Source organism: Trichosurus vulpecula, chromosome 4 (assembly GCF_011100635.1).
Source record: "Trichosurus vulpecula isolate mTriVul1 chromosome 4, mTriVul1.pri, whole genome shotgun sequence".
In the NCBI taxonomy this organism is placed as follows: Eukaryota; Metazoa; Chordata; class Mammalia; order Diprotodontia; family Phalangeridae; genus Trichosurus; species Trichosurus vulpecula.
The window spans coordinates 105,400,679-105,417,674 of record NC_050576.1 but is presented as its reverse complement, the minus strand read 5'-3'; the positions used below and the strand labels follow the sequence as shown (position 1 = coordinate 105,417,674).

General features: G+C 46.2%; 1 protein-coding gene across 1 annotated transcript in view; it reads left to right on the top strand.

Moving 5' to 3' along the window:
- PLEKHA6 (pleckstrin homology domain containing A6) overlaps positions 1-16,996 on the top strand; it is a 78,597-nt gene that overhangs the window by 20,073 nt on the left and 41,528 nt on the right. The window contains exons 2-7 of the mRNA XM_036754245.1: positions 3,266-3,346; positions 4,723-4,837; positions 6,480-6,584; positions 7,241-7,313; positions 11,110-11,210; positions 15,927-16,129. Coding sequence (XP_036610140.1) covers positions 4,736-4,837; positions 6,480-6,584; positions 7,241-7,313; positions 11,110-11,210; positions 15,927-16,129 — 584 coding nt within the window. The 5' untranslated portion in view covers positions 3,266-3,346; positions 4,723-4,735. The remainder of the gene's footprint in view (positions 1-3,265; positions 3,347-4,722; positions 4,838-6,479; positions 6,585-7,240; positions 7,314-11,109; positions 11,211-15,926; positions 16,130-16,996) is intronic.

Here is a 16,996-nt window from a genome sequence, read left to right as displayed (position 1 = left end):
TGTTCCTTTCCATAGGAAATATGCAGAGCAGGAGGGGGCTGGGGGATAACTAGGGGACAGAGGAAACTGGCCCTAAGTTGCTCCTTTGTGCTGAGAATAATAGAGCTTGGCTTCTAGAGAGCCACTACTATCATGGACTCCCCTTTTTGGAGGTGGGGGAACAAGGAAAAGTCTTTCGTGGGGGGTGATTCTTGGGATGGAGGATGCCTGAAGATGCTTAAACAGCTTTGGCTGTAGGGTTCTCTGTGTTGATAGAATCTGGGAAAGACCCCTTGCTGAATACAGGAGGCGAAGGGTTAAGGAATAGGGGACCCCCAAAATGGATCCTGGATCACCAGACCACACCCTGTATCTACCGCAGCAGGCATTGGCCAGATCTGGCCTCCTGGTTGCCAAGTTCCCCAGTTTGGACTGGGAAGTCAATGAGGTTTCCTTATTGATTGGCAAGGCCAGGCTGATTATGGTTATCACCTCAGGGAGTTCCTATATTTCTTCTAAATTCTTCGATACAGGTCAATATCCCTTCTTTCCCCTTATTCATCTTTCTGTTTTTGAAATTGGACCCATCTTTGGCTCCTTAAAGATAGGTGAATTGGAGTAAGAATAGAAGATGCCTCAGAGCCCACCGAGGGCTTCCAGAACTCAGCTAATTTGTATTAACCCACGGGTCTTGCCAGCTAAACTGAGGTCTGTGAGGTTGGGATAGGATGGGTGGGATCTTGGTGGAGTTCGTATACTATTCTTAGACACCTTTGCATACGTCACCTTCCTGGGAGATAAAGGCAGCAAAGCTGGAAGTGTTTTAGTCAGAGGACCTGAGTTTAATATGTCTAGTGCATTCTACCTGGGTGACCTTGGGTCTTAAACTCTCTAGGTCTCAGTTTCTTTATTTGTGAAAAGAGGGACTTGGACTACTTGGTACTTGGCCTTTGAGGTCCCTTCCAATCTATGACCCTGCTCTCTTCTGGAGCTAATTGCCACATAGCTTTTAAAAAAAAGTTAATAATGGTCTTTGTTTTTACCCTCATTTCCAAAAGTAGCCCTTCCTCCTCTCAGAGAGTCATCCCTTAGCAATAAAAAAGAGGGAAAGAAGCAGTTCAATAAAACTAACACATTGGAAAATGCCCGATGTTAAATGCCATGTTCCATACTCATTGTCCCCCACCTCTGCAAAGAATCCCACAGCAGGTGCCTTTTCATCTACTTTCTTTGGCACCAAAGTTGGATCCTAATAATTTCACAGCATTCAGTTTGTTTTGTTATGGTTTTTCTTTCCACCTACACACTGTAGCCATTGTATTTGGGCAGCTAGGTGACTCAGTGGGTAGAGTGCTGGGCCTGAAGTTGGGAAGATTCATCTTCCTGAGGTTCAAATCTGGCCTCAGACACTTACTAACTGTATGACCCTAGACAAGTTACTTCACCCTGTTTGCCTCAGTTTCCTCATCTGTAAAATGAGCTGGATAAGGAAATGGCAAACCACTTCAGTATCTCTGCCAAGAAAACCCCACATGGGGTCACAAAGAGTCAGACATGACTGAAAGACTGAAAACAAAATAGTAGCCTTTGTGTATATGGTTTTCCTGGTTCTGCTGATTTCTCTTTGTGTGAGCTCATATCTCTTCCATCATCCTCTGTATCATCATATTCGTCATTTCTTATAGTGCAGTAATATTGCATTAGGTTTCTGTACCACGCTTTGTTTAGCTATCTCCAACTGATTGCCCTATAGCTTCATAAGTAAAACAGTGGGTACCTTTCTATGGATATATGTAGAGAGGAATGAAAGGAGGGGAGTGGACCATGAGTCCACTGAGCAGCCATATCAGACCATCTCCCTGTGCCAGAATGGAGTGGATCCTGCCCTATCTGTCTAGGCTGCTCAGAGGCATACATTACACAGGATGGCCCAAGCCCTCATCTCTGAATGAATGCCCTTATCCTTCTCCCCTCCACCTTTACCTGGTACCCAGCAGTACCTCACTTTCAGGCACATCCGTTTATGACATTTCCTTGGTCAGGGGAGCCCAGACAGGGGCCTCCCAGAATAGCAACTGCGATGTTGCCATCCCATCTGTCTCTGCAAAGACCCAGTGCCTAGTTAATCACCTCTCCTGTCTCCTTCCTGGCAGCCTTTCTCCCCCCAACACCCCTATTGCCTCCCCATCCACAGCATTCCTTAATTAGATCTGTCTGTTATGCCGTCACTCTACCCCAGGGCTTGACAATTCCCAGGCTTTCAGGCCTCATTGAGCAGTCCTTGGTCAGGGAGATTTTTTTGTCTTTTTTTGTAATGAGCTTTGCTCAGTACCAAAATGGGAATTAGATGATCCCATACCCTATTTAAAGAGGGGGAAACTGAGGCATGGTGGAGGAGCTGAGAGCACAAGTTTGTTTTTTCATTCATCAGATGCTTATTGAGTGCTTCCTGAGTTCAAGGCACCATATTGCCAAGAATTGTCCCTGGAAATAGAAGACTCACATCCTGACATTCAGCTCCATCTGTAACCCCACTTTGTTTAAGATTGGGTCTTGGAAACAATTCTATTCTCCTCCCCACTATATTTCCTGAGTAGTAGTGGAGGGGTCAAGTATGGTCTCTTTAGTCCCATCATCAGGAGTGTCTGTCAGAGGCTGGCATTGACATAGGAAAACTCCCCTGAGTTCTGGGGATTCAGGAAGAAGAGTTCCTAGTACTCGAGGTGCTCGGGGTCTCTCTCAGAGCCCAGCTTACCTGCTTACTCCATCAGGAGTTTATAGGATCAGAGATTTGGCCCTGGAAAGGGCCTTAGAAGCCACTGAGACCAGGGGCAACTAGGTGGTATAGTGAGTAGAGCACCAGCCCTGGAGTCAGGAGGACCTCAGTTCAAATCTGGCCTCAGATACTTGACACTTTTACTAGTTGTGTGACCTTGGGCAAGTCACCTAACCCCAATTGCCCTGCCTTCCCCCCTCCAAAAAATAAAATAAAATAGAAAAGAAGCCACTGAGTCTAACCCTTTTATTTTAGATGAGGAAATTGAGGCTCAGAAAGGTTGAATGACTTGCCCAGGGTCACTTAAGTCTCCCTGACTACAGATCCGGTGATCTAACCACTGTACCATACTGCCTTTCAGTTGAGGATTGGGGGGGGTGGGGTGGGGAGCTCTTGGCCTGCCAACCATTCCCCAAACTTATGTTCCATCATCTGTATTTGCCTGATTATTAATCGTCCTTTCTTCTTACTCCTCTCACTTTCATATGTCTGTCTCTCTTCCTCCTACAGCCACAATGAAAGACGGAACACATTTCTGCACCCAGTGACCGGCCAGACTCCAGAAGAAAACAAAAGATTTGACTTGAGAAAGTAAGTTCGCCCTCTCTTCTGCCACCTGTTAGACTATTGGTCACATCTGTGCCTTCTTCCTTTTGATATCTGTTGTCTATGCATCAAATGGGGAAGGGAAGAAAGATATTTAGGGTGTTCCTAAATACAGAGGCGTTGGGGGAACATCTCTAGTGTGATGCTTTCTACCACTTTCCGCAGAACTTCCAAAGATCAGGCCAGTTTACCAGACTGTAAGCCTCATAAGGGCAGGAGCCATCCCTTACTTATCATAGCATCCCCCTCAGCCCTGAGCATAGAGGTCAACAGACGTTAGGCAATTAATGTTTGTTCAGTAAAATGTTGTCGAATGCATCCATTGGGTTTAGTTCTGATGGGATGGGCTGAGAGGGAGGTCTAATGTGAGTCTTGGTGACCACAAAGGGGTTCAATGTGTAATCAGAGAGGGATCGTTTCTTGAGTAAATGACAGGGAGCTCTTTTGGAGCTCTGTTGTGCTCATAATGGAGGGCCATCTCCAGTTGTCCTTTATCTGCCACTGGGCCCAGATGGCTCTGGAGGAGAGAGTGAGGCTGGTGACTTTGCACAGCCCTTCCTCACTCAAATCCAATTCACTTGTAACCTGTGATGGCATTACCTCCCTTCCTGATGTCACAGTCCTCTTCAAGAACAAAGGATAAACAATTAACTCATTATTCACTCCTACCTTTGACTTTGGCTCCCCTAATTAAGAACTCAAGCAGGAAAATTGGGTAGAAATCATAGACAATTAAAAGGCACAGTTCTCATTATCCACCCTGACTTTTAGACTAGAGGGGAGAAAGGAGAGGGAGCTTTTGGAGCTTCTTTGCTTGCCCTGAAGCAACTTGTAGAGGTTGAGCCAATAGTTGCTGCTGCTAATTTTTCAGCAAAAGAAAGAATAGAATTCTGGGGATAATTGGAATATAGTCTTCCCTAGAATGGGATGATCTCTCGATCACTAGGACGCACTGACTTTACTTTCATTTTCAAAAAGATAACATTAAAAAAAGATAACATTTTGTTGCCTTTTTTTTTGTTTTTATTCACCTACATTTCCCAGCGTTCCCTCTTCCTTCCTGAGCACCTTGCCTTATAACTGAGGCTAAAGTGTAAAAAAGAGGGGGAAAATAATTCAGCAAAACTAACCAACACAGACAATTTTGGGGGATATTTCCTACAGTGTTCTATACCCATGATTCCCTACCTCTGCAAAGAAGTGAGGGGAGGTTCAAAGTACCAGTTTTCTACTGATGTTGACCTAAGGACCAGGAATTAGGAGAAGACAGGGAGATGGAAAAAAGGAAGAAGCGGTGGAAAGTGGTTGCTTCTTAACCATAATAATTTCCCTCTTCTCTTCCTATCTCACTTGGGGCTCAGATCTGCCTCGGACATGTCCAGTAAAACTGGTGGAAAGCGCCCGACAACCACCCCCAGTGACACAGCCAACAACAACATGGTGTCTGAGGTCCCCCCAGAGCGGCCCAATGTCAAGGTAAGTCTTTCCCCTGAGAGCCCCAGTCGGAGTCTGGGGAGACTCTAGTTAAGCCTAGGAAACTAGGCAATCTAACCAAACAGTTAACTCCAACCTTGAACTATCAGAAGGATCCAGATGGCACCCTCTTCCACCTCCTTCACCTGAGAGCTCCTTTCAGTGTTCTAAAATCCCTGAAAGGTCTGAATTTTGTGTAATTTAAAAAGAAAAAAATTTTTTCTAAGCACTTTTTTTCTGTTATTTCCTTTAATCCTCATAATAACCCTGTGAGGTAAGTATCACAGGTATACTTATCCCCATTTTAAGGATGAGAGAACTAGGCCGGATAAAGTTTTCAATCCAGAGCTTTGCACTCCCACTAGGCTTCTGAGAGATCCCAGTACCTTATAGGATCAGAGTATCCAGAACTGGATGGGACCTTAGACGCCATTTAATTCAACTCTCTCACCTTACAGATAAGGGAACAGAGGCCAGGGAGGTTAGGTGACTTATCTAGGCCACACAGTGGATTCCGACTCAGATCTTGTGACTCCAAGCTTGGTATTCCCAAGTTTAGTGCTCTTTTAAAGAGCGTTGTCCCGATTAAATCAATCCGAGAAATCTTTGCATTCCTCCCCTAAGATCCTCTCCTTTGCTATTTTTGAAATTTGCCTTGATCTCTAATGCCAACCTGAAACACCAGACTTCCTGGGCTTTTCTTGATCTTGATTCTTCGTGGACTCTTGGGTCCCACCTACCTTGCCCCATCCCCCTTTGCCATTGCCCCTGCCTCTTAATACCTGGCTCAGGCATTCACTCCCTCCCTCCCTCCCTTCTCACACCAGCTGGTACACTCTCTACACACCACAATAATACATTTTTCTAGGGCCTCTTTACAGAGAAGAAAATTTATAAATTCAGAAACAGCATACTAGGATAAGGTCATTGGAAATGCGAATTTTAAAAGTCTCTCTGGTCCTGGCCCAGGTGGGCCCTTACTTCTTTACGGATTCTGTCTAGTTACACATTCAGTTCCTGGCAGAGCATGGCTCATTAGGATTCTTTCTGCCTTGAGCATCTGCTCCCTCCTGGCCCAGAGACTGAATGCCCCCAGGCTTATTTTGGGGTGGGGGTGGGGAGCCGGACTCATCCACCTGGGTTTATTCAACCAATTGCAAACTCTTCTGATGGCATGGGGGGGATGGGGCGAGGTGAAGGTTAGCATTCTGCCCACATTACTATGCAAATCATTTGCTACCTGAAGTGTTTTCCTACCAAGAAGGAACTATGAAACAGGTACAAACAGTTCCTATAACTTCAACAACCAAAATAATTAAAGCTGAAATATAGATTACCTCCAAAGTACATGAGAGAACTTTCCTGGGATCTTAAGGAAAGAGGCTAAGTGATTTGTCCGAAGTCACACACCTATTTAGTGGCGGAGCTGAGACCAGAACCCACATTTCCTGACTCCTTCTGAGTCTTAGGCTCTGGATGTTGTGAGGGCTTCCGGGCTGAAGGAGGGAGAGAGGGAGAGAGGGATGAGGAGACAAAGCTAAAGGATCAGCACCTCCAAGCAAAGGCAGCCATCTGGAAGATGAGGCAAGGAGCTAAGAGATGTGTGAGCAAAGTTGAGTAGTTCTTCTCTGTTTCTTCTTCCCAGGCACCCCGTACTTCCCGCAAAGCTATAGCCTTTGGCAAACGTTCCAACTCCATGAAGAGAAACCCCAATGCTGCTGTCACAAAGAGTGGCTGGCTCTTCAAACAGGTACCTTTCCTCCGTGCTCCCTAAGAGACTGTGGGTGGCCCCCAGGGTTCTGTCTTGGGCCCTATCTTCATCTCCTTCTATACTGCTTCACTTGGTGGTCTGATTAGCTCCCATGGACAGTGACACCAGTCCTCTTCCTATTCCTCCAACAAGGTACTCTATCTCCAGTCTCCAGGTGTTTGCCCAATACCTGGAATTCTCTCCTTCCTCATCTCGGCCTCCTGGCTTCCTTAGCTTCATTCAAGTACTAGATAAAGTAGAAGTCCCATCTACAGAAAGACCCCCTTGAATTCTAGTGCCTTCCCTCTGGGAGTTTATCCTGTATACAATTTGTTGGTGCATAGATGTTTGCTTGTGGTCTCCTTGAGCTGCTTGAGAGCTTTATCTGTATCCTTAGCGCTTGGCTTATAGTGGGCAGTTAATCAATGTTTATTGACTGACTGACAGAGCCATCTGCTTTTTCATGTATTCTCTGAGTGACCTGAGAGGTTGTGATTTTCCCCAATGGTCCCATAGCATGTTAGCGTCAGAACAGAGTCTAGAACCAAGGCCTTGTGTTCTAGGGTCCTAGCCTCTAGAGGTCTAGGACCTCCTCCCTCACTGTTCTGTCTGCTGTACCATGTTGACAGCCATCTGTTCCTCCATGTGTCCTTCAGGCCAGCTCTGGGGTGAAGCAATGGAATAAACGCTGGTTTGTCCTGGTGGATCGATGCCTCTTCTACTACAAAGGTGAGTTTGTCTCCTCAGCCCCACCCCCAGAGAAGGGACAGCCCCAGGCTGACCTCCCATACCTTCTTTGCTGAGCCACACCTTCTGAGCTGAACACACACACACACACACACACACACACACACACACACACACACACACACATATATACACACACAGAATCTGGTTCAGTTCTTAAAGATGCCAAGGTCATCCACTGCATCCCAGGACAATTGCCAGTCATCTTGACTTTTGTCCTGCCACTGGACTTTGATGACTCTGGAAAAGAGAGTGAGGCTGATGACAACTTTGTGCTTCACTTAAATCCAATTCACTCGAAAGTCAAGACACCAGTCCATGATCGTTCCTCTTCACAAATGAAGGACGAACCGCAGTAACAATGACAAAAGTGCAGCGCCTCACACTTAGTAGGCACTTAATAAATACTTGTTCAGGAGAGGTCTAGGGCAGCCCTGGGAGAAGATACCAGGTGTGAGGCTTGTTGTGTTTGTCCTTCGTTCTCAAAGAGGACCATGACATCAGGGAAATGGTGACAGGACTTGCAGTTGACTTTGATTTGAGTGAGGCAGGTCTGTGCAAGGTCACCAGCCTCACTGTCTCCTCCAGAGCCATCTGGGCCCAGTGACCAGATATTAATCAGGATGACTGGAGATAACCCAGGATGCAATGGGAGACCCTGGCCCTTGTAGGCTCAGGCCTTTTCATGTACTCACTTAGAGTGAGGTTAACGCTCATTCAGTGAATAGGCCTCTTTAAGAACTGAGTCAAGGGATGACCCCTTTAATTAAGAAAAAAAAAAAGATAAAAAAAACAAGCTGGGAGGGGAAGAAGAAAGAAGGAAGACAACCGAATCAAATGGAAGGTACTATAGTGAGACTTCAGAGTAGATTTACAGAAGGTCCTGCCCTCCTTTTCCCTCCCTTCCAGAGAAAGTAACTCCCAACTCAGGAGAGTGCGCAGTTGGTTATCAAAACTCTCCCCTGCAACACTATTCAACTGACATTTTTAAAGAGACTTTTATGGGCAAGGAACTGTGCCAGGTGCTGTGGGTATAAAACCCAAAATGTCCTCGGGGAGCTTACATCTGGGGAGGGTGGGGCCGACATCTTGTGTACAGGTAAGCAAATCCCAAAATTCTACCAATTGGAGTGTGGGTGAGCGAAGAATCCATCAACAAGCATTTATGAAGCACCAACTGTGTGCCAGGCTCTGTGCTAAGTACTGGGGTTACAAAGAAAGACAGAACAAAAACCAATGTCCACCCTGGAGGAGCTCCCATTCTAAATGGGAGAGACTCCATGAAAATTACTGGGCACGTACAAGATATTGACATTGTTTATGGCAGGTTATCTCAGAGGGAGGTTACTCTATATACTAGTAGTTATAATTTGTTTTAAGTTTTTGTTCCTCCCAGAGCAGGGATGTTGTGTCCCCAAATATGAAAGTATTTAGATAAACATAATGCAATCATTGTAAATTTTCATATTTTAAATTTACAAGTGGGAAATGACAGGGGAAAGGAGGGGAGGAATGGAAGACCAAATATGCCTTTAACATAGGAAGTAATTCTTCTTTCCTGAGACCCATGAAACTTTGACCCTTTTCCTAAACTAGAATAAATTCATAGCATTAAATTAACTGGAGAGGGAAAATGAAAATCCAAAGACTCTAAAGTTTTGCCTTCAGTCAGATCTTATATTGACTATCATTAGTACTATTTCAATAGACTTATATGGATATTTTGTTTAGGAAGTGGTTATTCAAAACAAAATACACATATAAAAATGTATAATTTTATTTTGTGTTACACATATGTATTTGTAAAAATAATACCAAATGTATTATTATATTTTAAAATTCATAATTTAATTTTCAGTAATAGACTCTAGACTGAAGGTGGGGACCCTGTGGGCCTTGAGCCAACATGTGGCCTTCTAGGTCCTTGGGTGCAGCCTTTTGACTGAGTCCAAGCTTTACAGAACAAATCCTTTTATTAAGGAGATTTGTACCCTGAAGTTTGGATTCAGTCATAGGGTTGTACTTGAGGACCTACAGGGTCAAATGTGGCCTTGAGGCCTCAGGTTCCCTACCCCTACTCTAGACCCTTGAGGAGCACAACTTTACTTGGGATTTGTGTCCAGTGACTTTGGGCAGTAAGCTTGTTAGGGAGCTTGGCTTGAACCCTGCCACCATTCCCAAGTGACCAAAGTCCCCTTTGCCCAGATTATTCTGGGGTGTCTCACCAGCAGTGACTGAGTTGTTTTTTACTTTCATTATATACTTCCTCCCCAAAGAAGGGAACAAAATGAAGGAATAGCAGCCTCTAGATGATGAAGTTCAGGGGAATATGGCATAGATGTGAATTAGACCCAGAGTAAAGCCTCTCTGCAGCCAAAAAGGCCATTATTCCTTCCATTTCTCCCATTTGGGGATGCCAGACACCTGTCTTTCTGTTTTTCCTGGGAGCTGCCCAGTGAATCATTAACCTTGGCAAACAAACTCTGTCCCCAGTGACTCCCCCCACCCTCTGCCAGGTATCCCTACACCCCAGGCTACTATGGTTTCAGCTCAGCATGGGGTGGAGTTAGGGTGAGGTGGGGGTAGGGCATGGTAGGTAGGACCTGTCCAGGGGAGGTGAATGGTCTGCAAGAGCATAATCACAGCTGGCAGGCAATGGGGAACCCCAAGAAAGTCTCCAAAGGGGAAAGGGAAATGAGACATTTGGTAGAATCTTAAAATCCACACTTCCAGAGGAGACTGGCGTTGGGGCCTCCCAAGAGCATTCTGCTGAAGGCCCAGCTAATCTCCCTTCTGATAACTGGTCCCTGAGGTCATAGCTAATATGGCCACAGCCAAAGCCTTCTAGAACTTAGGATACTGGAGCTGGAAGGGACTTAGAGACCTTTTCTTCTGACAGAGGAGAAAAGCGAGGTACAGAGGGAGGTTAAGACCAATTGCTTTGTGAGGTAAAGGACAGGAATGAAAATAGAACAAGCCCCTGGGCTAGAGGCAACTCTAACCCTTAAAAGGTGTTTTGTTTTGTTCCCCTGGAGCCTGAAATTAAAATTGGCAGGAAGTCTTTCCAACCCAGAGGAAGAAAAGTGGTAGGAAGGGAAAGGGTCAAGGTGGACTAAGGAGAGGCCCGCTGAGCAATTGAGTAAGGCTCTGTAGGCAGAGGGCTACAGTGGGGGAGTGCTTTTCTTTTAATATGGCCTTTTATCAATGTATGCATTTTTAATCTAAGAATATTCCTCTTTCCACAGTCTGAATATTTTTAATTTGTGATAGATCAGTTTATATATAGTAAAGGCACAAAGCCTTTTGACCAGTAGCCAATTACACACAGAAAGGCCCAACTGAAAAAAAAAACAAAAAAACTAACCTACGGCCACAAACTCTTTGTCTCAATGCTGCGGAAGAGTTAAGCCCACTGTCTTTAGCACAGTGGGTCTGGCCCTGCCTTTCCCCTACCCTGCCCCCATTTGGCTTACCCAACCTTACCTCTGGTTGGCAGCTGGGGTCTGGACTATCTAATCCAAAGGGCTCCTCTGTGAGCCAGGATGAATAATTCAACATCAGGCATTGTGAACTGGATCCCCAATGGGATGAGAGAAAGAGCCAAGAGGCGGTGCTGGAGCTAGGAGGTGGGAGCCAATGCAGGGGAGCAAATTGGAGCTAGAGTCCTTCTTACTAGCCAGGGGCCTGAGGGCATACAAAGTAGCTGAGGTCCCTGCCAGGGGTCCCCTTTCCCCCACCCTGCCTCACCTCCCTGTCCCAATTATTCTTTCTCCTACAGATGAGAAGGAGGAGAGTATCCTGGGAAGCATCCCACTCCTGAGCTTCCGGGTGGGGGCTGTGCAGCCCTCGGATAACATCAGCCGAAAATATACCTTTAAGGTCAGTGGGCCACCCTGCTGGGCAGAGGCCATCCTACCCATCTCCTGCCCTCTTGTCTGCCTAGCCCTCAAATCAGGTCTTCTCAGAGGTGGTGCAGAGTGAGGAGAAGTCTCCGTTTACATGCAGGATCATAGAATTTAGAGCTGGAAAGACAGACGCCTGCTAGCCCCATCCTCTTATTTTATATATAAGGAAACTAAAGCCCAAGGTCATAGAGTTAGTGAATAGAAGAGCTGGGATTTCAGCCCATGTCCCCTGACTCCAAAACCAATGCTTTTGGTATTTATACCCTACTGGATCTGAGAAGGGATAAGAGGACTTTCCTTTCCCAGTCATCTTAGAGGAAGGCTCTGTTGGTATTGACCCAGAACACCGTGAAAGGCATTTCAGGGCTAGGATGATGCTGTGGCAGAGGCTTATCCTCTTGATGAAACTTCTACCAGGATTCTCTGATGTATGGATGCATCAACAAAACTTCTGATTTCCCAGAGGTGATAGGTGAGAGGAAGGAGTGCTATCAGCCTGCCCTCTATTCCCCCAACCCTGTCCAGTGACCTGGGGGACAGGCCTTCCATGGAGATTTTCCAACCTTGCTATGTGAAGTCATCTCTCCCTGTGCTTTTTTCTCCCTAGCATGTATTAATGTACTTCCCAGTCTTCCCGGTGGTGTTGATATGGGATCCTAAGACCGGACTCTCACACCCCAGCTGTGTATCAGGTGTTGGGATGACCAACCCAACCAAGGCATACTCTTGTACCAGGATAGTAGTGGGACACAGCCTGGCATGGTCAGCTCTTCAACCCTCCTCCCGCCCCAGTGCATAAGGATTCCCTTCTAGCATTTGTGCTGTGAGTTATTAGGAGATGTTGTGAAGCTTATGGTGCCCTGAGTTCCCCTTTAAAAAGCCCCCTTCTCAGTCTCGGGCCATCCAGAATCACGGAGCTGCAATGAGGCCACCAACCCAGCCTGTGTCTAGATAGGTTTCCCTCTCTGTCTATAAGTAGTCATTTGGCCTCTACTTGAAGATCTGCAATGCTAAAGGACTCCCTACCCCATTCCATCCTTAGATAAGTCCAAGAGGAAGTTTTATGAATTGTAATCTTCTCCTTTGTAACTTCCATCTACTGCTCCTAGCTCCATCCTCTGGGGCCAAGCAGAACAGAACCAATCCCTTGTTCAGAGATGAACTGAAGGTTGGCACTGGAAAGGACTTTCAAGGTGATTCTAGTCCAAACCCCTCATTTTACAGTTGACTCTTGCCTACGGTCACAAGGTTCTTCAACCCCAAGGATCTCATTGTCTATTCTGGGGTGAACGGTGAACGCGGCAAGCGAATTTCATCATAATAGAGAGATTTTAGCTGGACAATCCTTGTTCACCTGAGGCACGTTGTACCTTCTTCCCTTGCCTCTCAGGTGTCTTTGATGGAACTATTAGACCTCTCTGATCATTGGTTCTCCACAGAATACAGAGAAGCCAAAGCTATGGACACTAATGTTTGGACAACCAGGCCCTTCCATGGAGATGGTGGCAGGCCCCAGGAAGAGATGCCCAGTGTCTAGACTCTCTGAAATGTTTACATTCTTGACCTATTCTGTCCTTGAATTAGTGACCACTTGGTTGCAGAAAGGAATGGGCACTGTGTAGGCGTGTACTAGGCAGGAGGAGGGAATTATTTAATGGCACATAATTAGTTTCTAGTCTCCTGGGGTTATGTGTGTGTGTATATGCGTTTCGGGGGTGGGAACAGAAAGAACAATTAATAGAACCCTGACTCCTGGGAGCCCTGGCTCTGGCTGGGGAAATGGGAACGTGCTGTTTAACCAAAAACAAACCATCCTTATGTACACAGACACGCACACTCCCACAGACACACTTGTATATACACATGAACAGACTGTCTCACCCTCCCCACCAGACCTATTCGGGTACACACACACACCATCTAGGCCTAGTGGAGTTGGCTGGAGACAGCAGGCGTTTGAGAAATATTGATTGACTGACAGACTGATGCCATAAGCCCCAGACTCTTTCATCTCTTATCTTCCCTTCCCCGCCCCCACCTGGCACCCAGCCTCTTTAAAACCCAATTCAGAGAGAGCTCTGCTCATAGGCCCAAAAAGGTCCTCTCTGTGCCTGCCTATTCACTGACCCTTCCCCAGGGAGGGAAGGGGAACAGAGACAGAGAGGAGGCTTGTCCAGCAGTGGCCACCAAGGGAACTCTTGGATCCTTAATAATGCAGAGTCAGAGTCTATTCTTGCCTAGTCTAGTGCCAAGTATACGAACCTCTTCCTGGCCAATGGAGCAAACCTTAGGGAGTTGAGGTGGTCTTTGGACTTTTATGGCACCACTCTCCATTTGGGGAATTTTTCTAGTCATGTTCCCTAACCTTTTTCCCCCAGGCTCCTCCAGTCTTCAGCATCTCTCTAGATGAGGGTTCTTTCCTTTCCTTGGGGGTCATGGATCCCTTTGACAGTCTAGTGAAACTTATGGACCCCTTCTCTGAATAATGTTTCCCCCCCCAATTTATTAATTTATTTATTTTTAGTTTTCAACATTCACTTCCATAAGTTTTGAATTTTCTCCCCCTCCCTCTCTCCTCCCTCCCCAAGATGGCATGCAATCTGATATGGATTCTCTACATACTGAATAATGTTTTTAAATGTATAAAATAAAATGCATAGTATTACAAAGGAAACCAATTATGTTAATATATAATTATTGAAAGTTTATTTTTAAACAATATCACAGACCCCAAGTAAAGAGCCCCTGCTCTAAACCCGATCTTTTCTCTTCTTTCTTCCCAGGTCCCACTCTGAATCATAAAATGGTTTTTTTTTAATTTTTAAAGATTTTTAACACTTTTTTTTTCTAATTTTGAGTTCCAAATTCTCTCCTCTCCAGCCCCTCCCCCACCCACTGAGAAGGCAAACAAAGTGAATCATAGACTATTAAAGTTAGAAAGATTCTTAGAGATTATCTAGTCTATTCCCGTCATTTTACAGATGAAGAAACTGAGGCCCAGAAAGGAAAAGCACCCACACATAGTAGGTGCCAAATAAATATTTGATTTGAATCAAATTGAATCGTTCCACCTGCCCAAAGTCACAAAGTTAGAAGGTGGGTTTGACAAGATGCTTTCTGATGTTCCTCCTAGCTCAGAGATTTTTTGAGCAGGCAAAGTGGCAGAACCAGGGTTCAGACAGAAATCTTCAGCCTCTAAGACCAGTATTTTTTCCTCTATACCCCACTCCTTTCCTCTGAAATTATTTTTGCTTTGAAGGCATCCTCTACTTCCTTCACACAGACACGTTCTGTCTCTAGCTTGATTGGTTTCGTTCTGCAATGGCACGTTCTCCTCCCTTCCTCCTTTTGTGTCTTCCAAGAGAGCTCCTCATGTAAAAGATGCTCCATAAGTATTTGTCGAATTAATGAATTAATTCCTTTAGTCTTTACTCCCCCCAGCCTCCAGATACTTTCCTATCTTTCCTCCTCCACGGTGCCTGTTTAGGGTTCTATTCTTGGCTGGACTGATTGGTCACAGCAACTCTTTATTTTTGAGAGTCAGTCTCAAAAAAATGACTAGTCCCCAGGAGAAGACCCAGGCCTAGCCCTTGGGGAACTCCCATGGTCTGATGGGGAAGGTGCAGTTTCAGCTCTCAGAGAATTCCTAGTCTGATTCAATAATTTAACTCAAGAAGTATTTGTTAAGTGCTGACTATGTGTCGGTTACTGTGCTAAGCCCTGTAAGTTAAACTCTGACTGTCAATGAAGGGATAGTGTAGGCAGAGCTAGCCCAAGAGTTCTGATTTCATGTTCCATGCTTTAATTCCCAGTCCCAACACCCTTGATGCTGGCTCCTCCATTCAGCAGGGGATGGTAGGCACTACTGAGCAAAGCCTCTAAGAGATCTGTGCTATCCTAAAAGAAAGTAGGGCTGTGGCTGACTACCTCTCTCTGCCTTTCTGCCCCCTTTCCTGTCCTATTCCTTGTTCCTCTCTCTCTCCTCCTCCCTACTGTTTCTCTTCTTCTCCCCTCTGGTGGTTGGTTGACTGCCCTTCTGCCTTCTTCCCTTACCTACTCCTTGCTCCTTCTCTATATCCACCCTTCTACTGTTTCTCTTCTCCTCCCCTCTGGTGGTTCGTTGACCTGTTCTCTATCTCTTCTCCTTCTCATCGCGTGAGGATCCCCCTCCTCTGGACAGGAGCTCTCCTCCGGGTTCCCGCCCGCTGTGCCCACCTGTGGCCACCGACTAGGTAGTATGTCCCACCCATGTAACAGTGCATGCCCCCTTGCATGCCTGTGGAGATAGAGGCTTGGTTATCTTCCCTTTATCCCACCCCCCACTGGAGAAATGGTACCAATTTCTTAGGCGGAAAGCCAAGGGATGGACTTGTAGGTGCCAGGCAATGGAATCTCCCTCAAATCCAGGGTGATTGTCCTTAGAGTAAAATAAAGAATCAAAAGGAAAGTGGGGGAAATGGGCATGCTTAATTGTCCTGCCTCTGGTGTGACTGCTACAACTCCCTCAGGAGCAGGTAGGCAGACTGAAATGAGCACCTGGATCATGGTTGGAGTATCTGGGATAGCTCTGGGTGTTTCCCCCCCACCCCAGCCCCCATCATTGGCCCTGAGCACCAAATATGAGAGGAGTGGCCCGGGAATGACCCTCTTGCCTGCCTGTTTGGTGGGCTTTGGTGTCTTCTCTTTACAGGTGACGGTGTGCTGGGCAGGAGAGGCCAGGGCCAATCCCACAAACTGCCTCTCCCCGCAGGCTGAGCATGCTGGGGTCCGCACCTATTTCTTCAGTGCCGAGAGCCCTGAGGAGCAGGACTCCTGGATCCAGGCCATGGGTGAGGCAGCCCGGGTACAGATTCCCCCAGCTCAGAGGTCAGCCCCTCAAGCTGTTCGCCACAGGTAAGCACCATTGGGCTAAACCCTGTGTGGAGGAGGAGGGAGGGATGGTGGGAAGGTGTCAAGGAAGGAGGACACTCAGAATCCTCCTCATTCTCATCCCCCTGACCTTCCCAATGCTACTGCCAGTGAGGTTTCTAAAGGCCATTTTACCTATCTGCCTACCTCCACTGCTTTTGACCTAGCATTGACAGGGGGAACCTACTTCTCAAGGGATGGTCTGCCACAAGCACCTATTAGGCACTTACAATGTCCTAGACAAGAACAGTCCCTACCTTTAGGAAGCTTACATCCTGATGGGGAAGGCAAAACACATGTACTCGCGCGCGCGCGCGCACACACACACATATGTATATGTAAGATAGATATGAACTCAGCCAGAAATGGATTGTCATGCTCAGGTTCCTACAAGAAGGTCAGTATAGCTAGATCACAGAGTTGGTGGAAATGAGTAAGATGTTAGATTTATTTGCTGGAAAAGTAAGAAGAGGCCAGGTTATGAAGAGCTTTAAAAGCCAAACAGAGAAATTTATATTTGATCCTAGCAGTAAGGGGGATCTACTTCAGCTCATGGAACAAGGGATTGACATGGTCAGACCCACGCTTTAGGAATATCTCTTTGGTGGTGGATGGTGGGATGAATGAAATGGGGAGAGAGGAGGCAGGGAGATCAATTGTAATTGTCCTCTGTTTGGCATTCAAAGCCCTTCATGACCTAGACCCCTCCTGCTTTTCCAGTCTTCCTACACCTTACACTCGGCCAGATACTCTGACTCAGTGACGCTGGCCTCCTGGCTATTCCACGAACAACACACTCCTCTACTCTGATTATTAACCTCCTAGACTTCCTTTAATTACCAACTAAAATCC